Source organism: Lepus europaeus, chromosome 4 (genome assembly GCF_033115175.1).
Source record: "Lepus europaeus isolate LE1 chromosome 4, mLepTim1.pri, whole genome shotgun sequence".
Taxonomy (NCBI): Eukaryota; Metazoa; Chordata; class Mammalia; order Lagomorpha; family Leporidae; genus Lepus; species Lepus europaeus.
The window spans coordinates 22,117,037-22,138,885 of record NC_084830.1 but is presented as its reverse complement, the minus strand read 5'-3'; the positions used below and the strand labels follow the sequence as shown (position 1 = coordinate 22,138,885).

General features: G+C 40.6%; 1 protein-coding gene across 1 annotated transcript in view; it reads right to left on the bottom strand.

Moving 5' to 3' along the window:
* SNTB1 (syntrophin beta 1) overlaps nt 1-21,849 on the bottom strand; it is a 309,618-nt gene that overhangs the window by 28,314 nt on the left and 259,455 nt on the right. The window contains exon 4 of the mRNA XM_062188048.1: nt 3,654-3,793. Coding sequence (XP_062044032.1) covers nt 3,654-3,793 — 140 coding nt within the window. The remainder of the gene's footprint in view (nt 1-3,653; nt 3,794-21,849) is intronic.

Sequence of the window (21,849 nt, the reverse complement as noted above, 5' to 3'; positions counted from 1 at the left end):
TTGAGACTGGCATGGCATGGCAAAGACAGGTTCACTAGTTTGAATGTTTTCACTTCTTTACTCCTAGCTCCAATTATAATTCCTGGAACACAGAAGGCACTTTATAAATATTGATGAATGAATAAATGAAAAAGCAGTCTCTATTGATCTGAAAGCCTAGAAACTGAGGAGAAAGCTCTGTACTAGCATTCATTTTATTTTCTTGTTGCCTGAGAGTTACTTGTAAACTCTACCTTATTTCAACTTGAAATAAATTCATTTGAAGAGGCACAAGTCCAAGCGCCACTCGTAGAAACTGGAATACAGTGCCTGTGTGCCAATCTTCCGTTGGTTTTCGCTGTGGGAATGTCTCGATCTGAATATCGGTGCTCATAAAAGGGATTGTGGATGTAAACTACCGAAAACGCTGGTGATTGACTGAATCTGAATGGGCCCCAAGGCATAGCCCAAATCTTTCTATGAACATTTTAGCATATTAACTTTCTGATTATTGAGGTTTTATGATAATGCTTTATAGTATGTTTATAGCCATTCCGCCCAAGACTTTTGAAACTTGGGAGTCTTAAATGTTATGTCCTGTTCAATTTTATTTTTAAAGTGATCTAAACCTGGCTCTCAGGTCCTGAAAACCTCCTTTCCCATCCCTGTGGTCAATCAATTCTACTTTTCTGCTCTCTGTTATCAACTATGTCTGGAAATAAGAAGGATTCTAAGGAATTTCAGCTCTGCTTGCTATTGACAAGTTAATCTTGTGTTACCTCTTGCTCTGCCACCAAATCTAATTCTCTCACCTGCACTTCAGCCCTGCCTAAAACCTGTGTGGCACCTTGGTCCTTCCAGGATGGGAACTTATCTGACTTCTGTCTACCTCTTGCTGAGGACAGGTGCCCCCAAACCTGAAAATCTGGGGCTAAACTCTTTGTGGGACTTGTCCCATATTGTTCAGTAATTCATTCAACAAACATTTGATATAATGCCCAACATCAGGCACTATGACAGGAAGGCTACAAATATGATGTCAGCATGCTAAGCTCCTAGGTAAAGAAAAAGGGGTATGAAAGGAATTACAACAGCCCATTGTCATAACGCACATCTGTAAAGAGTTGGCAACAGAAGCCAACTGGGAGTTGCTGGATGCCTGAAGGCAAAAGTCAGGTTTGTTTCACTTTTTCTCTCAGGATATAGGCCTCAAAGGTCTATCCTATATATAGGTATAGGCCTTCAAAGAAGAGGACAAGGGTGGGATGCAATAAAAACATATTTCATTCTTGGCTGCTGTGAGATAATGCTGCAATAAACATGGGAGTGTAGATAACTCTTTGATATTCTGATTTGTATTCCTTTGGATATATGCTCAGAGGTGGGGCATATGGTAGATGCATTTTTAATTTTCAGAGGTTTCTCTATACTCTCTTCCATAAAGATTGCACCAATTTACTTTTCTGTGAAGAGTGTAAAAGAATTTCCTTTCCTCTTTATCCTTCCCAACATGTTATTGTTCTTCTTGATAACAGCCATGCTGCTAGGGGTGAGGTGGTATTTCATGTAGTTTTCTTTTTTTTTTTTTTAAGATTTATTTATTTATTTGAGAGCCAGAGTTACACAGAGAGAGAAAGAGAGGCAGAGAGAGAGAGGCCTTCCATCCTCTTGATCACTCCCCAGCTGGCCGCAATGGCCAGAGCTGTGCTGATCTGAAGCCAGGAGCTTCTTCCGGGTCTCCCATGTGGGAGCAGGGGCCCAAGGACTTGGGCCATCCTCCACTGCTTTCCCAGGCCACAGCAAAGAACCAGATTGGAGGTGGAGCAGCCGGGTCTCGAACTGGCACTCCTATGGGATGCTGGCACTGCAGGCTGTGGCTTTACCTGCTATGCCACAGTGCTGGCCCCTCCTGTAGTTTTGAATTACATTTTCCTGATAGTTAGTGATGTTTCTTGCTTTTTCAAATGCCTGTTGGCAAGCTGTATGTCTTCCTTGGAGTAATGCCTGTTTAGGTTCTTCTACCATTTTTGAAATTGAGTGATTTTTTTTCCTATTGAAATGAAAGACATTCTTATGCTCAAACTTTGAACATTAGCCTTTATCAGATATGTAGCTTGTAAATCTTCTCTCATGTTGTAGGATGCCTTTTCATTTTGCCAACTGTTTACTTTGCTTTGCAGAAGATTTATAGTTTTACATAATCTCATTAACTTTTGCCTTTGTTGCCTGTGCTTTTGTTGTCATAGCAAAAGAAACCAGTGCCAAGGACAATGTCAAGATGACTTTTCCCTGTATTTTCTTCTGGAAGTTTTATGTCTTATGTTTAAGTATTTCATTTTGAGTTGATTTTTGTGGTATAAGGTAAGTGTCCAGTTGTATTTTTCTGCATGTGGATATCTACTTTTTCTGGTCCTGTTTGTTGACGAGACAATCCTTTTCCTCACTGTGTATTTGTTGCATCCCTGTGAAAGATCCACTGACCTTAAATGGAAGGTTTTTTTCCCCCTCCTGGGTTCTTATTCAGGTCTATATGTTTTTATGTCAAAGCCCTATAGTTTTGATTCCTGTAGCTTTGGAATATATTTCGAAATCAGGAAGTATAATGATTGTAAATGTCCATCAAGAAGGAAAATGTTATACTTACAGAGAATATCATTCAACTTTAAAAAAGAATATCCTACCATTTGTGACAATAGGAATACAGCTAAAGGACATTACACTAAATATAAAGTAAGCCAGACACAGGAGGACAAATACTACCTGACTCCACTAATACAACTGATTTGAAATAGTCAAATTCACAGAAGCGGAGAGCAGAATGGAGGTTGCCAGGTTAGCAGAGAAGAGGAGTGTTAGTCAATGAACACAAACTTCTAGTCATGTAAGATGACTAAATTCCAGAGATCTTCTGCATAGCACAAAGCCTGTGGTTAACAATGTGGTATTATGTACCCCCAAAATTGCTAAGAGCATTGGTCTTATGTTGTATATTTTTATCACACATATAATAAAGAGGGCAGGAAGATATTTTTTAGATTATCAATATGTTTATGGTATTAATTTTGGTGATGGTTTCATGAATGTATACTTATCTTCAAACTTAAAAATTATATACATTAAATATTTGCAGCTTTTTACATGAAGATCATACTTCAGTGAAGTTTTTTTTTAAGCAGGCCATATTTCACATGAACAATAAATAGGTACTGAGGGTTCTAAGAAAGAGACAGAGGCTGGGAGCATATTTCCACAGCACTGAAGGACTTGTATGTGACTTCTTGCACTTGAGAAAGCCTTAAGAAGCACAGCAGGACACTCAAATATGACATCTTTTATCCCACACCAAGTGAAGAAGCTTGCTTTATGATTCTAGCTGAACTTCAAGACTACAAACACATGAGTCTAGTTCATTTCATAGGGAATGGGATAGAGTCCCAGGAATGTTGCTAGACTGGAACCATCTCCCTGTTCCTAGATGATACATGGGTGTTTTGCTTTTTGTCTCTCCATTGCCTCATCTTTGACCAGAAAAGCCATTATGATAATATTCCTGGCTAAAATATATGTCTCCATTCTTAAAGAGCTCTTAGTTCCTGCTGCAACAGTAAGCAGTATAATGTGTTGAAATTGTATCAAATTCAAATAAATGGTACCAAACCCAAGGCCATGGCTACCTGGTGGCAAGAAGAGGGTAGGAGTGAACCGGGCTGAACCAGGCTTCCTTCCTCCGTGGCATGCTCTCATAGATTAGAAGATCCTTTTCAGTCAGTACAACCAGGGATGGTTTCCACTGTTTCTCACTCTCCCCTGGCACCTGAAACACAAAGCAGAGAAAGTGCAGTTAGAAAAATGAAACTGGCATCTGCCAATCAGAGGACCCAACAGTAGGAATATCTTTTATTCAAGCTACACAATCAATATGGAAGAAAGAACTCAAATCATGATTCCATGATTCTTGATCCCTGGTGCCTGAAAATATCCAGTCTTGAAGACCCAGGTGTGTATTAGTACAGCCAAGAAGTAGCCCAGCTGCTATACACCTGTCTCTGCTTCTCACCTGCCACTCAGCACGGAATCTTTATTTCACGGTAGGAGGCAAATGCTTCAAGGGAATAAGTACTGCCAGCTGACTCTCTAATACAGTATACTGTTTTTATTATGAAATGATAAAGCTTGAAAGCATTTGTATAAATATGCAAAGCTCTGAAAAACATACAATGGAGGCAAATATCTACCCATACAAGTGTGAGATAGTACAGTTTCTTCTAGGCAGGAGATTGATTTGATAATTCAAGCACCATCTTGTTTCTTTTGCTCTATGGAATGTTCAGTTCCATTCAATGTAGATAATTCTTTGTGTGTGTAGCTGTATGTGTGTAACTGTCTTTTTTAAAAACAAATATTTACTTATTTTGAAATACACAGTTACAGAGAGAAGAGGGGAGACAGAGAGAGTGAGAGCTTTCATCTGCTGGTTTACTCCCCAGTTGACCACAGTGGTTAGGGCTGGGCCACCCTGAAGCCAGTAGCTTGAACTCCACTCAGGTCTCCAACATAGATGGCCGGGCCCAAGCACTTACACTTGGGCCATCTTCTTCTGCTTTCTCAGGCCCATTAGCAAGGAGTTGGACAAGAAGTGGAGCAGCTGGGACTCAAACTCAAGCTCATATGGGATGCCAGCATCTCAGGCAGTGGCTTAACCTGGTACGCCATAATATCAGCCCCAGATGAAGCCAGTTCTTAACTCCAGGGCTGAGATGATATAGCAGGGATGTTAGAGGACTCAAAAATCAGTTGGATAACTGGACTTGATTAATTTTAAGGTCCCTTCCAATCCAGAGAGTAACTTGGAGCTTATCTCATGAACAATTCCCTTGGCTCAGTGTTAATCTTTCTCAAACTCTGTAAACTTTCTTTTGTGTATAAAAATGCTTTTCTTCTAGTTTGAACTCTGGGCCCCTGGATTCATCTTGAAGTTTGTCTGGAACAATTCAGTTCACCTCGAACATGAACCACATATTCCAAATAGCAGCAGCATCAAATGGAGATTGCTAGAAGAGTCTCAGGCCCAGCCAGATCTGAATCAGAACCTACATTTTAACAAGATGTTCAGGTAATACATAAGCTCATTAAAGATTAAGAAGCACCACTCTAGATGAGGTTAAGTTTGACTCTGACACTGGCAACTAATTAAGTGAAGATTCAACCTTCTCATAACATACCACAACTTAGTATCTATTCAGTAAGCTAGACCATACAATAACGGCAAAGCTAATTTCTTCCCTTTCTATGTTTACCATTACCTTATCTGAATTGCCTTAATAATTTGTATTGAGGTGGACACGTGGGTGTAACTTTTGCTTTAAGCTAACACTCATTATCTAGTACACTAGGAATGAGTGATCAAAGTGGACAAGATGTACAAGATGATGTAAGTTTTGAGTTTTGTAGGTTCTACCTATAAGCTGCCCGAGTCTCAGTTCTGTTATTTATTGCCTGTGTGACTTTGGACAAGTTATTATTCTCTACGCTTGCATTTCCTCACTGACGAGGATAACATCATCTCTAACAGTGGTTAGGAGTGCTGACTCAGAATTGAAATGCCTGAACCCAAGTTGCTACTCCACAATTTACTAGCTGTGTGGTCTTCTTCAAGTTATCTTGTATCTCAGTTTCTGTATATGTAAAGTGGAAAATGATAGTACCTATATCAGAGGGTTGTTGTGACGATTAAATGAGGTAAAATTTGCAAAACGCTTCAGGCAGTACAGAATAAATGTCTGCACTTATTTCATAACACTACAGAGGGCATTAAAGAAAACAGTGTGTGTTAAGCACTTAGCATGATAGTGGTAGATAGTAACACACTCAATGAATCTTCAGGAGAGGGGGCGATTTTGGCAGGCCCACCAATTTTTAAGCGTGTTAAAAATGGTGTCCTTTGAAAATGGCAGTAATATGCCAAGGTATGACTTTCCTTGGGAAAAATTGTAAGGCAAGACAAGATGATCATGGGTATTGACAATTTCAGTATCTTCTCCTCCCAGCATTTTCTAAGTTCTCTAAGGAAGAATTCACAGAACAATGAATTATATTTTATATTATATTTTAATGAACTTCTTTCAACAACTCCAGACAAAACCTCCCTTTCTTAAAAAAATACCTTTATCAACTTTCAACTATTTATACTAGAGTGTAACTGACAAGCTTATCCCAACTTTTACGTATATTATGAATACATAACCTAGCTTTAGTCTATTGCTTTTATAAAAATATTTTTTTTCCAATAGAAAAATAGCATCTTTGGGAGATCAAAATGGATTGTTAGAGAAAGTAATGTGCCAGATCCTACAAGGTGAATAAGCTCTGGTTTCAAGGCAAAAAGTGGTTTCGGGGGGTAGAGGGGGTATTCAGAATAAATTATTCCAGCTCCTACATTAAACTTAGTAAATTGCTTTTCCACCTCATTAAATACAACTGGAGAAGCTACAAATGATCCTCCCCATGTGACTATCTTACTTACCTAGTCAGATTTGATCCATTAACTTTGACTGGAATCAGTCATTTAAATGTGGACATGACAGAGCATCATTCTCCCAAAATAATGTTAAGTTTGCAAAATAAAAGTCAACAATAGATACCAGTTGTCAATGCAGATCTCTCCATTGGTGGAATAACAAACTCACCCAGATGTCAAATGGCTTATGGAGGTTTCAATAATTCCAAGACCTGTAAACATTTGGGAGTTTATAAAGAGCCCCACGTGGATATGTTCAAATCTGCTGTGAGACTACTTGGAGCAAGTATTTTCTACCATTCCTGTGTGCAGAGCTATCACCTTAATATTACATAAAAGCTTGAGGGTAGAAGATTGTTCATGAGGACGACTGACTTTTGCCAGAAAAAATACTTCATGCTGAAGAAGAGGGATTTTTAAAACCACACCCTGTGCTCTGTGAGCCTCACAACTTAGCTTTTGAAGAATTTTTATCAGATGTATTTATGCTATTGTTTTAATGAAAATTTCCATTATAAATCCAGCTTTATTCACACCCGAAGTTATTTCAATGTTAGTGCACATGTTTGGGGGATGTCTGTATTCCACTACAGAGTGACTCCTGAAACACATACAAGAAACTTGCGTTCCATCCCAGCTTCTTTTGGATGCCACAACCATCAGTTTCTCAAGAACTGATCATGTTTTTCTAAAGAAGAAGGTAAAGGAAAGAAAATAGTTTTGAAATTTCAGTTCTGAATTTTTCTGAAGCCATCTTTGGGAAGCTGAATCCCATTCCCATGTTTACTTCCATGAAACATGGGAGCAATGGTTCACAACATGGAGTGAAGAATGTAAGAGTTGGTGGTAGGTAGGAAGTTGTTGGCAAGAATTGTGGGAGATGGAGTCCCTGAGTCCTCAAATTGAGAGGTCCCAGAAATCATCTAGTTCAGTGGATTTCAAGTTCTTTACATCTTTTGAACTTTTTGTACAGCTTTAGTGAGAACTCATAGAACAATATGTAAAAAGAAAGTCTGTATGGGGTTGCCTCTTGGCTGAGGCTCTGACTTTATCTGTTTATTCTACCTCTAGCCACACCTCTGAGTGTGACTGCTGGCAAGTCTTGGAATAGAGTATGAAGCATGTTGATCTCTTCTCCTCTGTGATACTGCAAATCTGCAGATTACGTCCAAAGACAGAGTTTTACAAAAACTTTTCAGTGCCATTTTTGCAGATATTTTCTAAGAATTCTGAGGCAAAATGGTTAGGATTAAGTGAATTAATACATTAGAAGACTTAGAAAAATGTCTTTCATGCAGTGAGCAAGATAAGTCTTGAAAATTCGCTGTTTTTACTATTACACTAAGGTAAAGACGAGTGAATATCAAGTTAAAGGATTTGGAAAACTTGAGGGATAATTACTTGCCTTTGCTGAATCTGTTTCTTCATTTGCCAAATGATGCAGTCTGAAATTGCTAATGGCCTCTCTAAATTCAATTATTAAATGCAATTATCATTTTTAAAAAAATGATTTACTTATTTGAAAGGCAGTTACAGAGAGAGAGGGAGAGGCAGAGAGGCAGGGAGGGAGGGAGGGAGAGAGAGAGAGGGAGAGAGAGGGAGAGAGAGGGAGAGAGAGGGAGAGAGAGGGAGAGAGAGGGAGAGAGAGGGAGAGAGGGAGAGAGGGAGAGAGGGAGAGAGGGAGAGAGAGAGAGAGAGAGAGAGAGATTTATTGATTTTCCATCTGCTGGGTCACTCCCCTAAAGGGCCACAGTGGCCAGAGATGGGCAGATCTGAAACCAGGAGCCAGAAGTTTTTCCCAGTCTCCCATGTGGGTTCAGGGGTCTAAGTACTTGGACCATCTTTCACTGCTTTCCCAGGCACATTAGCAGGGAGCTGGATCGGAAGTAAAGCAGCCAGGATTCCTATGGGTGCCCATATGGGATGCTGGCACTGCAGACTGTGGCTTTACACACTGTGCCACAGCGCTGGCCCTGCAATTATTCTTTAAAGTTTAAAATGCTTGCTTCTATGCTGGGATTGCTTCAGCTACTAGGACCCTTGCTTTACAGTTCTTCATTGCCTAGTGAACTCTGTTTATGGTGCAAAAAATGAATATTGGAAGGGGTTCTCCTTTTCTCCCCTTGTGTCAAGTCACTCTTCCCAATATATTTATTTTTCACCTTGCACCTGGATCATGGGTAGCAGAGAGGGTTCATGTTCTTTACAGTAAAAACCACTGGCTTCAAAATTCAGCTTTGTTAGTTCCCAATGAGGAATGTTATAAATTACTTAACTGTTATCAACACTTGTTCTCTGATGCGTAATGAGCTGGTAAAGGGCTCCCATGCTTAGTTTGTGATCATTCAGAGATGGACAACCTATAGCAGGTACTTCCCATGTGGTAGGTGGGAAAACTTAAAGTGCCCCCATTGCTCATTTTAAGTGCCTCTTCCTTCTTGTACGTACTGCCCAGGAAAGAGGGAGAAGGATCAATAACGGAAGGAAAACGTTCATATGGAGGGTTGATTGCAACTTGTGTTGGAGAGCATGGTCATCTCAACAAATGTTTAAGTCTCTTTCACCTCAGGTCGCTGGGTACTTAGAACAAAAAGGACAGGATATCAAGATACCAGGATAATAATTAACATTTATCAACATCCAAATAATTTACAAGCATGAAATAATTAATCCTTGTGCCAACTCAAGAGAACCAGACAAGGATCAAGGCAACCTAACAAAATGAAGACTAGTTTTTAAATACAGAAAAAATGCCAAGCAAGGCCACTCAAATCTCCAGCTACAGGGAAATTGCAACATAGGCTACAGATATTTAATGCTAAGAATAATATTGAATATAAGTTAAAGATATCTGCGAAGGATTTTATGCTAATAAACTTGACAACTCAGATGAAACTGATAAAGTCTTCAGGAAACCCAAACTACCAAACCTCTACTAAAAAAAAAAAAAAAAAAAAACTGAATTTTTGGTTAAAATTGTTCCTAGAAAGGATACTTAAGGATCAATATTTTCACTAAACAAGCTTATCAGACATTTAAAGAAGAAGCAATATGAATTCTATAGAACTCTTTCACAACAGGGAACAGCAGGCAATACTTCTATTTTGTTCTAGAGGCCAGTCTAAAACTGATACTAAAATAAGACAAAGATAATACAAGAATAAAAATATCTCCCATAATCATAAGTTTAAACATTCTAAACAACATTTTAGCTAATTAAACAATATTTTAGATAAGCTGCTGCCTGGAACACCCACATGCCATATGGGAGTGCCTGGTTTGAGTTCTAGCTACTCTACCTGTGATCCAGCTTCCACATAATGCACACTCTTGGAGGCAGCAGGTGACAGCTCAAGTGTTTGTGTCCCTTCCACCCATGTGGAGACCAAACTGAGCTCTGGACTTCTGGCTTCAGCTTGGCCCAGTCCTGGATATTTCAGGCTTTTGGTGAGTGAATCAGAAGTCAGAAAATTCCTGTGTTTGTGTCTGTCTCTGCATCTGTGTCTGTTTCTGTCTCTTGCTCTGCCTTTCAAATAAAATAAAAAAAAATTTAAAAATCAATGCTCCCCCATATTAACAAAGTCAAAACAAAATCTACACTGATTCCTGAAAAAAACCTCAGAAAATAAGAAAATGATGGAGTTTCCTCACTTTTATAAAGTGTATCTGTGAAAAATGCACAGCTGACGTCATGCTTCCTGATGAAAGTTACACTTTAATGCTTTACACTCAAAATGTAGACAAGAATATCCACCCTTTTCCCTTTTTTCCATGTGTTCTAGCCAGAACAGTTAGACAGACCAGTAGCAAAGAGTTGACAGAAGGAACAAAATATATTCACATGTAACAGGCACCTAGCTTCCAACAAGAGGATAAAGGAAGTTCAATAGAGAAAGCTTACCTTTATAATGTTGTTGCTAAAAATACTGAATATCCACATGGGAAAAATTTAACTTCAATCTATTCTTTGTACAATTTTTAAAGATTAACTCAAAATGGATCATATCGCAAACTGTATGTATTAGTGAGGTTTTAGTTATCGTGATTAAAATACTTGGGAGAAGTATTTTCATTTGTAAAAGAAAAGTTTTATTTTGGCTCACAGTTTTGGAAGTTCACAGTCCAAGGTTGGCGACGCCATGAGGCTGGTATTGGATGAGGGTGATGGATGGTGGAATGTGCACAAAGTCAGGATGCACTGCAGAAGTGGGTAGGCTCAACTCAGCATTTGTAACCAACCCTCTCACAACAACTATCTTCTGACAGCCTGCCCCAATGACATAAAGACTTCCCACCGAGCTCACTTTCTAGATGACATGATTAGAACACAATCATCAGATCAAGTCTCCAATAGTAATCTATGAATATTAATCCATGAACCATTAATATAAGACTTTGGGTTTTAAACATCTGCATGACCTGGGGAATCAAATCCTATTCAAACCCACACTACTGTAAAAGATAAAACTATCTGACATCTGAAGAAAACGAGAGAAAATCTTTGTGACTTTGGGTAAGGTAAAGATGTTCTAGATATAACATCAGAAGTATAATTCATAAATGAAAAAACTGATCAACTTGATTTATTAAGATGAAGACCTTCTGTTTGAGAGCTAATGTGAAAATGAAGAGATAAGTCACAGATTGGAGAAAAGCAGATATCTTATAAAGGCTTTGTATCCAGAAAACAAAAAGTACAAAAAGTACTTTTAAAACATAATAACTCAATATATCAGGCAAAATTTAAAGAAAAATTCATCAAAGAAGATATACATGGGTATCAAACACTTTAAAAGATAGGCAACATTAGTCACAAGAAAAATGCAACCTAAACTCCATTTGATATCATTAACTTTTCTTAAATTGAAGTAAAACTGACAACACCAAGTGTTGGTAAGGATATAGAGCTGCTGAAACTCTCATACACTTCCAGCTGGAATGAATAATGGTACAATTTTGGAAAATGGTGCAGCAACTTCTTAAAGAGTTAAATATATTTGTACCATTTGATCTAGTCACTTCACTCCTAGGTGTGTACCTTTCAAAATGAAAATACATGGCCATATATAGACTTGTATCAGAATATTCTTAGCTGTATTTGTAACACCAATAACTTGACAAAACCCAAATACCATCCATAAATGAATGTATAAACAGATTGCATATAACAACATAAAATGCTTTTAAAGAGGAATGAAATATTGTTACATACAACATTAATGAACATCAAAATAACTTTGCACAATGAGGAAGGTCAGACAAAAAAGTATGTATCATATAATTCCATTTATATGAAATTCTATAAAATATAAACTGTTCCACAATGACAAAGTAGAACCATGGTTGCCTGGTAGAAGTAAATATCATTGTTTGGAAAAATAAGCTTCCAAAACAGTAATATACCATGACAGTTTTTTTTGGGGGGGGGCGGGAGATATAGGAATTATCTCTGAAGGATGGAATTTTAGGTAATTTTAAATTCTCGATTGGATTAAGATGGTGGAGTAGGGAGGGAGCTTACTGCTCTAGTCTAGGAGAAGATAGTTTAAAACAAGCGGAGAGAGTGCAATTTCAGGGAAGAGTTAGGGAGAAAATGGCAGAGGAAACTCCATGCAAATTAGAGGGGCACAGTAGACCCATGTGGAGGGCATGGTTGTGCATGACTCAGGACTCCAGTGGATGAGAGCCTCAGCACCAGCTTTGGAAAGTGAAGTTAGACCAGACTGCAGCAACCCAAGCCACTGGCAATAAAGCTGCAGAAGAGCCTGGAGGGAATCCGGCTTGGAGATCTGTGGGGGTTAGTGTACCTGCCAAACTAGAGGAGGAAAAAAAAAAGGAGGGGCACGTTTCTCTCTCCCTGATCACCCTGCAATGGCATCCTGTAATAAGCTGATGGAGAGCGGGCGCCATTTTGGACATATGTAACAGCTGTGCCAGCTCATGTCTGCTCCCAGCAACCAGCTGAGCAGAGACTCTTGAGTCTGGTGGGGAGATCTGAGAGGGGATGGGTGCTTATGTAGGAGGCATGCATGCTGGGACTGTGAAAACACTGAGGCTGTGTGGCAGGGCTCCGGGTGTGGCTGGGACTTCGGGCAGTCACTGTGGGAGGCTCCACATGCTCAGGGCTCCCTGGTTCCCTGGTGAGGGACATTGCTGGGGAATCTGTGCTTACACCGAGGACTTCACAGATCATTTGCATGGTCCTATAGCAGTGGAGAGAATATTATACCCACTGGGACTAGTGTCCAGGCACTGGTCTCCTTTGAGGAGAGGAGGTGCACTGAGTCTACATCAAAAGAGCAGAATGAACATTCCTTCTGATTAAAAAAAAAAAAAAAAAAAAAAAGACAGCCATAACTTATTACACCCTAACTGGTGTCGGGTGTCACCTTAGATACTCCTCCACCCTGGAGCACTGAATACCCATCACATGCCTATAGATATTCAATGAAAAAGTAGGCACTTCACTAATACAAGAGGCATAGGCTAAAGATAAATGCTGCCACAGCAAAACAAAAACAGAAACAAAAAACAACCAAAAAAAAAAAAAAAGAAAAAGAAAAAGAAGAAATCAACCAGTATCTCCACAAATGCTGAATAATAAACACATCAATTCAAGAAACAAGAGTAAGGAACACAATATGATATCCTCAAGAGAATACAACACTTCAATACTAGATTATGATCAAGAGATTGAAGAAATGTCAGAAATAGAATTCAAAAAAGATCATAGGATTACTTAGAAGTAATCAGAAGCAAATGCATGAAATCCATATGTGACATGAAAGAAAATTTCCCCCATGAAATTGAGATCTAAAAGAGAAATCAAAATGATATCTTGCAAATAAAGAATTCAATAGAACAACAAAAAAATGCAATGGAAAGTCTTAACAAAAGAATCGGTGAAGTAGAAGAACGAATATCCAACTTAGAAGAAAAATCACAGGAAATTATACAGTTAGACCAAAAACAAGAAGAAATTCAAACTAAAATACACTGTTGCGAATCTACAGGATACTATCAAATGACCTAACATACAGTTTCTAGGAGTCCCTGAAGGCATGGAAAGAAAGGATTAGAAGGCCATTTTAAGAAAATAACAACAGAAAACTTCTGTAATTTGGAGAAGGAAAGGGACACCGAAGTACGAGAAGCACATAAAACTCCTAATAGACATGGCCAGAAAAGATCTCCACACACATTGTAATCAAACTCTCCACAGTAAAACATAAAGATTCTAAAATGAGCATGAGAGAAATGCCAGCTTACTTTCAGAGTATCTCCAATTAGGCTCAGTGGATTTCTCATAAGAAACACTACAGGCTAGGAGAGAGTGGCAAGATAAAGTCCAAGTATTAAGAGAAAAGAACTGTCAACCCAGAATACTGCACCTTGCAAAGTTCTCATTTATGAATGAAGGTGAAATAAAGATCTTATATAACAAACAGAAGTTGAAAGAATGTCACCACTCATCCAGCTTTGCAAAGATGTGCTGCACAAAGAAACACAGAAATATAGTCACTACCACGAAAGAAGGTAAAAGCAGAAAATCTCCCAGTTGAAAAGTTGGAAGCATTCCCACTGAGATTTGGACCCAGAAAAGGTTGCCCACTCTGACCATTGCTATTCAATATGGTCCTGGAAATTTTAGCCAGAGCCATTAGGCAAGAAAAAGAAATCAAAGGGATACAAATTGGGAAGGAGGAAGTCAAACTATCCCTATTTGCAGATAACAGCATCCTATATATAGGGACTCCAAAAGATTCCACTAACAGACTATTAGAACTCACAGAAGAGTTCAGTAAAGTCACAGGATATAAAATAAATACACAAAAATCAACAGCCTTTGTATACACAGACAATGCCATGGCTGAGAGAGAATTTCTAAGGTCAACCCATTCACAATAGCTATAAAAAATCAAATACCTTGGAATAAATTGAACCAAGAATGTCAGAGATCTCTACTATGAGAATTACAAAACATTAAAGAAAGAAATAGAAGATGATACAAAAATGGAAAAATCTTCCATGCTCATGGATTGGAAGAATCAATATCATCAAAATGTTCATATTCCAAAAGCAATTTACAGATTCAATGTGATGCAATCAAAATACCAGGGACATTCTTCTTAGATATGGAAAAAGTGATGCTGAAATTCATACGGAAACACAGGAGACCCTGAATAGGTAAAGTAACAAATATCTAAAAACAAAGCTGAAGGCATCACAATACCAGATTTCAAGACATACTATAAGGCAGTTATAATTAAAATACTCTCATACTAGTACAATAGATAGATAGACCAAAGGAACAGAATAGAAACACCAGAAATCATTCCAAGCAATTACAATCAACTTATACTTGACCAAGGAGCTAAAACCAATCCCTGTGGCAAGGAGTCTCATTAACAAATGGTGCCGGGGAAACTGGATCTCCACATGCAGACGTATGAATCAAGACCCCTACCTTACACCTTATACAAAAATCCACTCAAAATGGATTAAAGACCTAAATTTATGTCCTGATACCATTAAATTATTAGAGAACATTGGGGAAACTCTGAAAGACATTGGCACAGGCAAAAAGTACTTGGAAAATACCCCAGAGGCACAAGCACTCAAAGCCAAAATTAGCAAGTGGGATTACAACAAACTGAGAAGCTTCTGCGTTGCAAAAGAAACAGGAAAGTGAAGAGGCAACTGACAAATGGGAAAAATTATCTGCAAACTATTCAACTGAAAAATGATTAATAACCAGAATATATAAAGATCAACAAACTCTACAACAACAAAACAATCAACTCAATTAAGAAATGGGCAAAGGACTTAAACAGGCGTTTTTCTAAAGAGGAAATCCAAATGGCCAACAGACACATTAAAAATGCTCAGGATCACTAGTCATTAGGGAAATGCAAATCAAAACACAATGAAGTTTAACCTCACTCCAGCTAGAATGGCTTTCACACAGAAATCAGCAAACAACAAATGCTGGTGAGGATGTGGGAAAAAAAGTACCCTAGTGCACTGTTGATGGGAATACAAACTGGTAAAGCTACAATGGAAGACAGTATGGAGATACCTCAGAAATCTGAATATAGACCTACCATATGACCCAGCTGTCCCACTCTGGAGAATTGACCCAAGGGAAATGAAATCAGCATATGAAAGAGTTATCTGCACCCCCATGTTTATTGCAGCTCAATTCACAATAGCTGAGACATGGAATCAACCCAAATGCCTGGCAACTGAAGACTGGATAATGAAATTATGGGATATATACATCATGGAATACTACACAACAGTCAAAAATGAAACCTGGTCATTTGCAACAAAATGGATGAATCTGGAAAACATCATACTTGGTAAAATAAGCCAGTTCCAAAGGGACAAATACGATATATTCTTCCTGACCTGTGATAACCAATAGAGCATCTAAAAGGAAATCTCTAGAAGTGAAATTGATACTTTGAGAAGCAATGACTTGATTAGCCCTTGTCTTGACTGTTGAACAGTTTTTTTATACTATTTGTTGAACTCTTTTTAACACAGAGTTAAACATATGTGTTTAAATCAATTGAAAATAGACCTCAGTAAAAAATAAGAGTGGGAAGGGAATGAGAGAGGAGAAAAAGTGTTAGAAGTATAGGTGAGAGGGCTGCCATGGTGTTAAGAAGCACCATGTTCTTAAAGTTGTAATTAGAAAGTATATAAAGTTTGTAACTGTAAAGCTGTATAGTTCTACATACATTCCTATTGACTTACTTCTTAGGGTATAGTTTAAAAACTTGCCATGGGACCCCAAATTCTCTTATGCTGCATGGTAAAAACACCATATTAAGTGTTAAAGTGATTATATGGAGAGAATTAATTGTCTGGTAATAACAATAGAATTAAAAAGGGGTGGCTGGCACCACAGCTTAATAGGCTAATCCTCCGCCTAGCGGCGCCGGCACACCGGGTTCTAATCCCGGTCAGGGCACCAGATTCTGTCCTGGTCGCTCCTCTTCCAGGCCAGCTCTTTGCTGTGGCCCAGGAGTGCAGTGGAGGATGACCCATGGTCCTTGGGCCCTGTACCCGCCTGGGAGACCAGGAGAAGCACCTGGCTCCTGGCTTCGGATCAGCGCAGTGTGCTGGCCGCAGCTTCTAGCCGCACTGGCCATTGGGGGGTGAACCAACGGAAAAGGAAGACCTTTCTCTCTGTCTCTCTCTCTCTCACTGTCCACTCTGCCTGTCAAAAAAAAAAAGTTAAAAAAAAAAAAGAATTAAAAAGGTGTGAATGCTCCAATATGGGAAGCAGTCCACACAGCAGACTCATGGAATGAGAATTGCTTTAAGTGACACTCTGACCTCAGAATCAGCCCTTAAGGCATTCTAGTCTGGCTGAAAAGCCCATGAGAGCATTTCAGGCATGGAAAGCCAAGACATTGTGGCAAAAAATATTCTACATGAAGGGCCTTGGTGGATGAGATGCCAGTGAATGGAAATGATCATCAAAGAAGGGGGTACTTTTAGCTGGAGGAGGGAACTTCCACATTGCTTATGGCCTTGTCTAAATACTTATGGAAATTGTGGATTCAAAAGGCTTCCATAGCCCAGGAAGCTCATGTCAAGAGCCTTGGGTGATCACTGACGTCATACGTAAGAGTGTTAATTTAACAACAGGAATCGCTGTGCATTAACTACCATGCAGGATCTCTATCCTCAAAGAATTGTATAATAATTATGTCTAAGTGCTTACAAAAGAGGTATCATTCTTGGGTGCTTCTTTAAAGTTAATGAAGTTCCCAAATAAAAAAGAAGTGAAATTAACTTCAAGATACAATAACTTTGAATAGCCCTTGTCTTGACTGTTGAAGTTTTTTTTCCCCATGCAGATTGTTGAATTCTTTACTTAGTATAGAGTTGGTCTTCTGTGTATAAAGTTAATTGAAAATGGATGTTAGTGGAGAATGGGACTGGGAATGGGAGAGGGAGGAGGAAGAGGGGTGGGAGTGTGGGTAGGAGGGAGGGCATGGTGGGAAGCATTACTATATTCCAAAAATTGTACTTACGAAATACCTGAGGTTTTTAGTCCTTAAATAAAAGATTTCTTTGGGAAAAATTTATTTCTTATGAAAAAAACCCATAAAAATGACATACATAATTTTAACTGCTATAATAAAAAGATGTCTTAAAGAAAAATAGTTTCTCCTGAGATAAATAAGAAGGTAGGTGAAGAGTTGAAAGGGACCTGCTATCTGTTTCAAGCAGAAAAGTTACTAAACCATCAAAATTCCCAGGCTCTGAAAGATCTTATCTTTAGAACCTCCTCCCAAGGGGTTGGAGACAGAATATCAATTCTAATAACCTGAGTCCACTATATTTCCAGTTTTTCATTTTTCCCTTTGATCACTTACAAACACAAAATGTTATTTACTGAGTATGTAATGTATAATGTAAATTATGTAAATATTTATCAATGTACATATTTATCTTAGTTACTGAGTAGGCAGAAGGTCAGATGCTAATGTACTCTAACAGAGGGCTTTGATGGCTTTATTAAAAGTGATGCCTTGTTTTCCAGAATTTTATAGTGAAGCAACCAAAGGGCAGATCACATATATGCAAGGAGGTAAGAGCACAGCCAGGATTTTAATTTTTCTGTCATCACTCAACATCACAGAAAGACAAGTTGAAGGTTTGTGGGTTGGAGGTCTAGTCTCCATTGTGGCATGGGGCCTGTAACCATGTGAACCTGGTCTTTCTTTGCTTTGCCTCATTTGTTCAGTGCTAATGAAACAGCACTTCAAAATGGTAACATTCCTAAGGAACATTCCAGTAACTGATTCCTAGGGTTTTTCTTAGAAAAGATTGAGTGCTAGTTGGATTACTCTGTATTCCTGTTTTTCTGTGAGTTCAGGACAAACATAATGAAGTAGGACTAATAAATTGGAAGAACTCTGCTGCATTAAGTTGGTAATGATTGTGCATTCTAAGTCCTTCCCTGCCTTCTGAAAGCACTTAAAACACAGGGAGGAAGAGTGACCTCCATCGCTCTCTTTATACCCCTTTACCCACCTTGGTTCGATCAACTTCCCTCTAAAAAGAGGAGTTATTAATCAGGTTGCTCAGGTCCAAGAACTGTCATTGGGCATGTTTTAATAGCAGGCATTGTCTTGCCCATCAACAGTGAATCTGTAGTCACCACTCTATTACTCCAATTCCCTTTACCTGCATGGTGAGTATACCAGGTGGATCCTAGTGGATGAGTGACCATCTTGGTCTACACCATTAACTTACTCTATAGACCAAGCAATGTCCAGTGCACAAGAGAAAGACACACTGCTTAGGCCATGTTCTACATAACCTAGAATTTGTCAAGGTGTAGCATTAATGCTTATTGAACACTTGCTCTGCTGTTAATGTATTTTCTTCTTATTTTCCATTAGTACATCATGCTCTCTGGGTTTTAGTTAGCAAATTCAAAACCAAGACAGGATGAGTTGGTACATTGTTCAAATTCTACTCTGAACCTCCACTTCTTTTCATCCTTGGAGAAACCTGGCTATGAACTTGGACTCCAAACTGGATTCTGCTGTGTGACCCCTGTGTCATCCCCACTTCAAGTAAACCTCCCTGGTGCGTTAGTTTTAGCTACTAGACAGCCTATTCTTTCCCTTCCCTTTTCAGAGAAGCCCTGGCTTCATGACTGTAGGGAACCAGACCGGAGGAACCGTGCCCCTAAGATGGCGCCGACTCCCTGCTTCCGGGTTCTTCCTCATCTCAGGGAGTTCCCGCTCTTGCTCGCTCCTTCCCGCCTTAGATTTCCCGCTCTAGCTCGCTCCTTCCCGCCTTGCCACGAGATTGTCCTATCCCCGCGCTTCTAGCCTATCACCTGATTTGTGACGTGTATTGTGCATATAAACCCTTGCTACGCGGGTGTAAGGGAAGTTCCTGCCCAGAAGAGATCGAAGCTGGATCTCCTGCTTGCCGAGCAATAAAGGAACCCCGTGCAAAGTGTTCGGTCTCTGTCTCTTGCTGGACGAGGACGGCGCCGAGCAGCTGGTGGCCCGTACGGGGAACTTCCTCTACGTTGCCCGGTAAGTAGAAGGTAAGCGAGGTCAGTCTTACCGTCTGGGCCCCGCGAGTGAGGTATATCTCGTGGTTGGAGGGTGGACGCACCCTAAGATAGCGGACGTGTTTCCCCGCTTTAAACTGAAAGAATAGCAGACTTGTTCCCCCGCTTTAAACTGAAAATAAGATAGCGGACGTGTCTTCCCGCTTTAAACTGAAAATGGGAAATTCATCTAGCCATTCAATGTTGCTTAATCTGTTAAAAGCATTATTGCGTAGCAAAGGGATTAAGGTTTCTAAGACCACACTTGTCAGGTTCCTTGGAAGTGTTGATTTCTTTGCGCCGTGGCTCACCCACGAGGGCCAAATAACTCTTGAGTCTTGGGAGAAATTAGGAAAGGATCTCCGGCGCACAGTTAACGATCCCCAGGAACCCGATATCGACCCCGTTGTTCTCCCCTTATGGGAACTACTGCGGGCGTGCCTCCAAGAGGAGAGGTCGGTGGGAGCGGACCGCCCGACTCTTACGGCGGTTCGCGAGGCTCTCGAGGAAGTTCGTTCTCAGAGCTCGGACGGCGCCCGGGACCTCATACAATTTAAGGACACGGGATGCCAGACTTCCTCACTGGCCTCAGGCTCCGAATGTGGCTCCGCCTCCTCTGAGTCTGAGGGGGAAGGGGACGGCGATCCTAAATCCCCGCCTCCTACGTATGCGCAGCTGCGGCAAAAGTTAAAAGATGCCTGTTTACGCCCTCTAGTGCCTACGGCTCCTCCTATCGATGTCGTGCCCGCCCATCAGATTAAAGACGCAGCGCCTCCTACTGGCGGTCATGTAGGCGTGCCTCAGCCCCATCTAACACCCGTGCCGCCATGGCCATTAAACGTCCCAAATGTGCCACCTTTTTCAGGCAGACAGTTTCATCAACAAGCCTGGAAACAGTTGCGAACTGGCGCTCCCGCTGCCCCCGCTCAGGCTTACCCTGTTTTGGCTTTGGGCACGCGAGAGGCCCGGCACGAACCATTGGACATGACAGTATTAAAACAACTTAAGGCTGCGGTCCATGACTATGGACCCACAGCCCCATTCACATTGTCACTCCTTGAATCAGTCGGCCAGTCCATTTTAACACCTAGCGACTGGACCCAATTGGCTCGGGCCTGTTTAAGTCCAGGCGGCTTTCTTTTGTGGCAATCTATGAATACAGAGTGCTGTCATGACCAGGCAGATGAAAATGCTGAGGACGGCCACCCTACGTGGAATGCTGATATGCTTTTAGGGCGTGGACCTTATCAGGCTGACCAGACCCAATTCCCTAGACAAGTATACAGGCAAATTTCCAACTGTGCCCAACGTGCGTGGAGGCAGGCGTCCAATCCAAGTGACTCAGCTAGCCACCTCACCAAGATCGTTCAGGGCACGGCCGAACCCTTCGCTGATTTTGTCGCTCGCATACTTGAGGCTGCGTCGCGTATTTTCCCTTCCGAGGTTGACGTTCAGCCACTGGTCAAACAAATTATTTTTGAGCAGGCTAATAAAGAGTGCAAAAACATTCTTCGACAATATAGACATAAATCTCTGGACTCCTGGTTAAAATACTGCAGAGATACCGGTGGGCCACTTACTAATGCGGGCCTAGCTGCGATGCTGGCAAAAGTCAAAGAAAACAGTCCAAAATCTAAATCGACCCGACCCCCCATATCTTCAGGACTTTGCTTCCAATGTCATCAACCGGGTCACAGAAAACGCGATTGCCCCAATCTCAGCCATGGGTATTCCACGGCACAGCCTTCAGGCATAGAGCCTTGTCGCCGTTGCCGCAAGGGCCCTCATAGGGCAGAGGTATGCCGTTCTGCTTTCGATATCGATGGCAACCCACTTACAGGTAGCGCCCAGGGGCCAAAAAACGGCCAGAGGGGGCTCCCCAACCCAGCGAGGAGCCCCCAAAATCAAATCTACTCTCAGGTTCCACCTCCCGTGTCTGCGCTACACCCAGTGCACCCTCAGCCCGTGCCACTCACGGGTCCGCAGGCCTGGACCTCCGCGCCACCTCCCCTCTCCTCTTAACTCCGGAGATGGGGGTACAATTAGTGGAGAGCGACTGCTCCGGTCCTCTGCCCCCGGATTCGGTTGGATTAGTGTTGGGTCGGTCCTCCGCCGCCCTCCGAGGGCTAGCTGTGATCCCCGGGGTAGTTGACTCTGATTTCACTGGTAAAGTAAAGATCATGGTTCAGGCCCCTCAGGGACCTTTAGTAATCAATCCTGGAGACCGTATCGCACAAATGTTATTACTGCCCAGTCT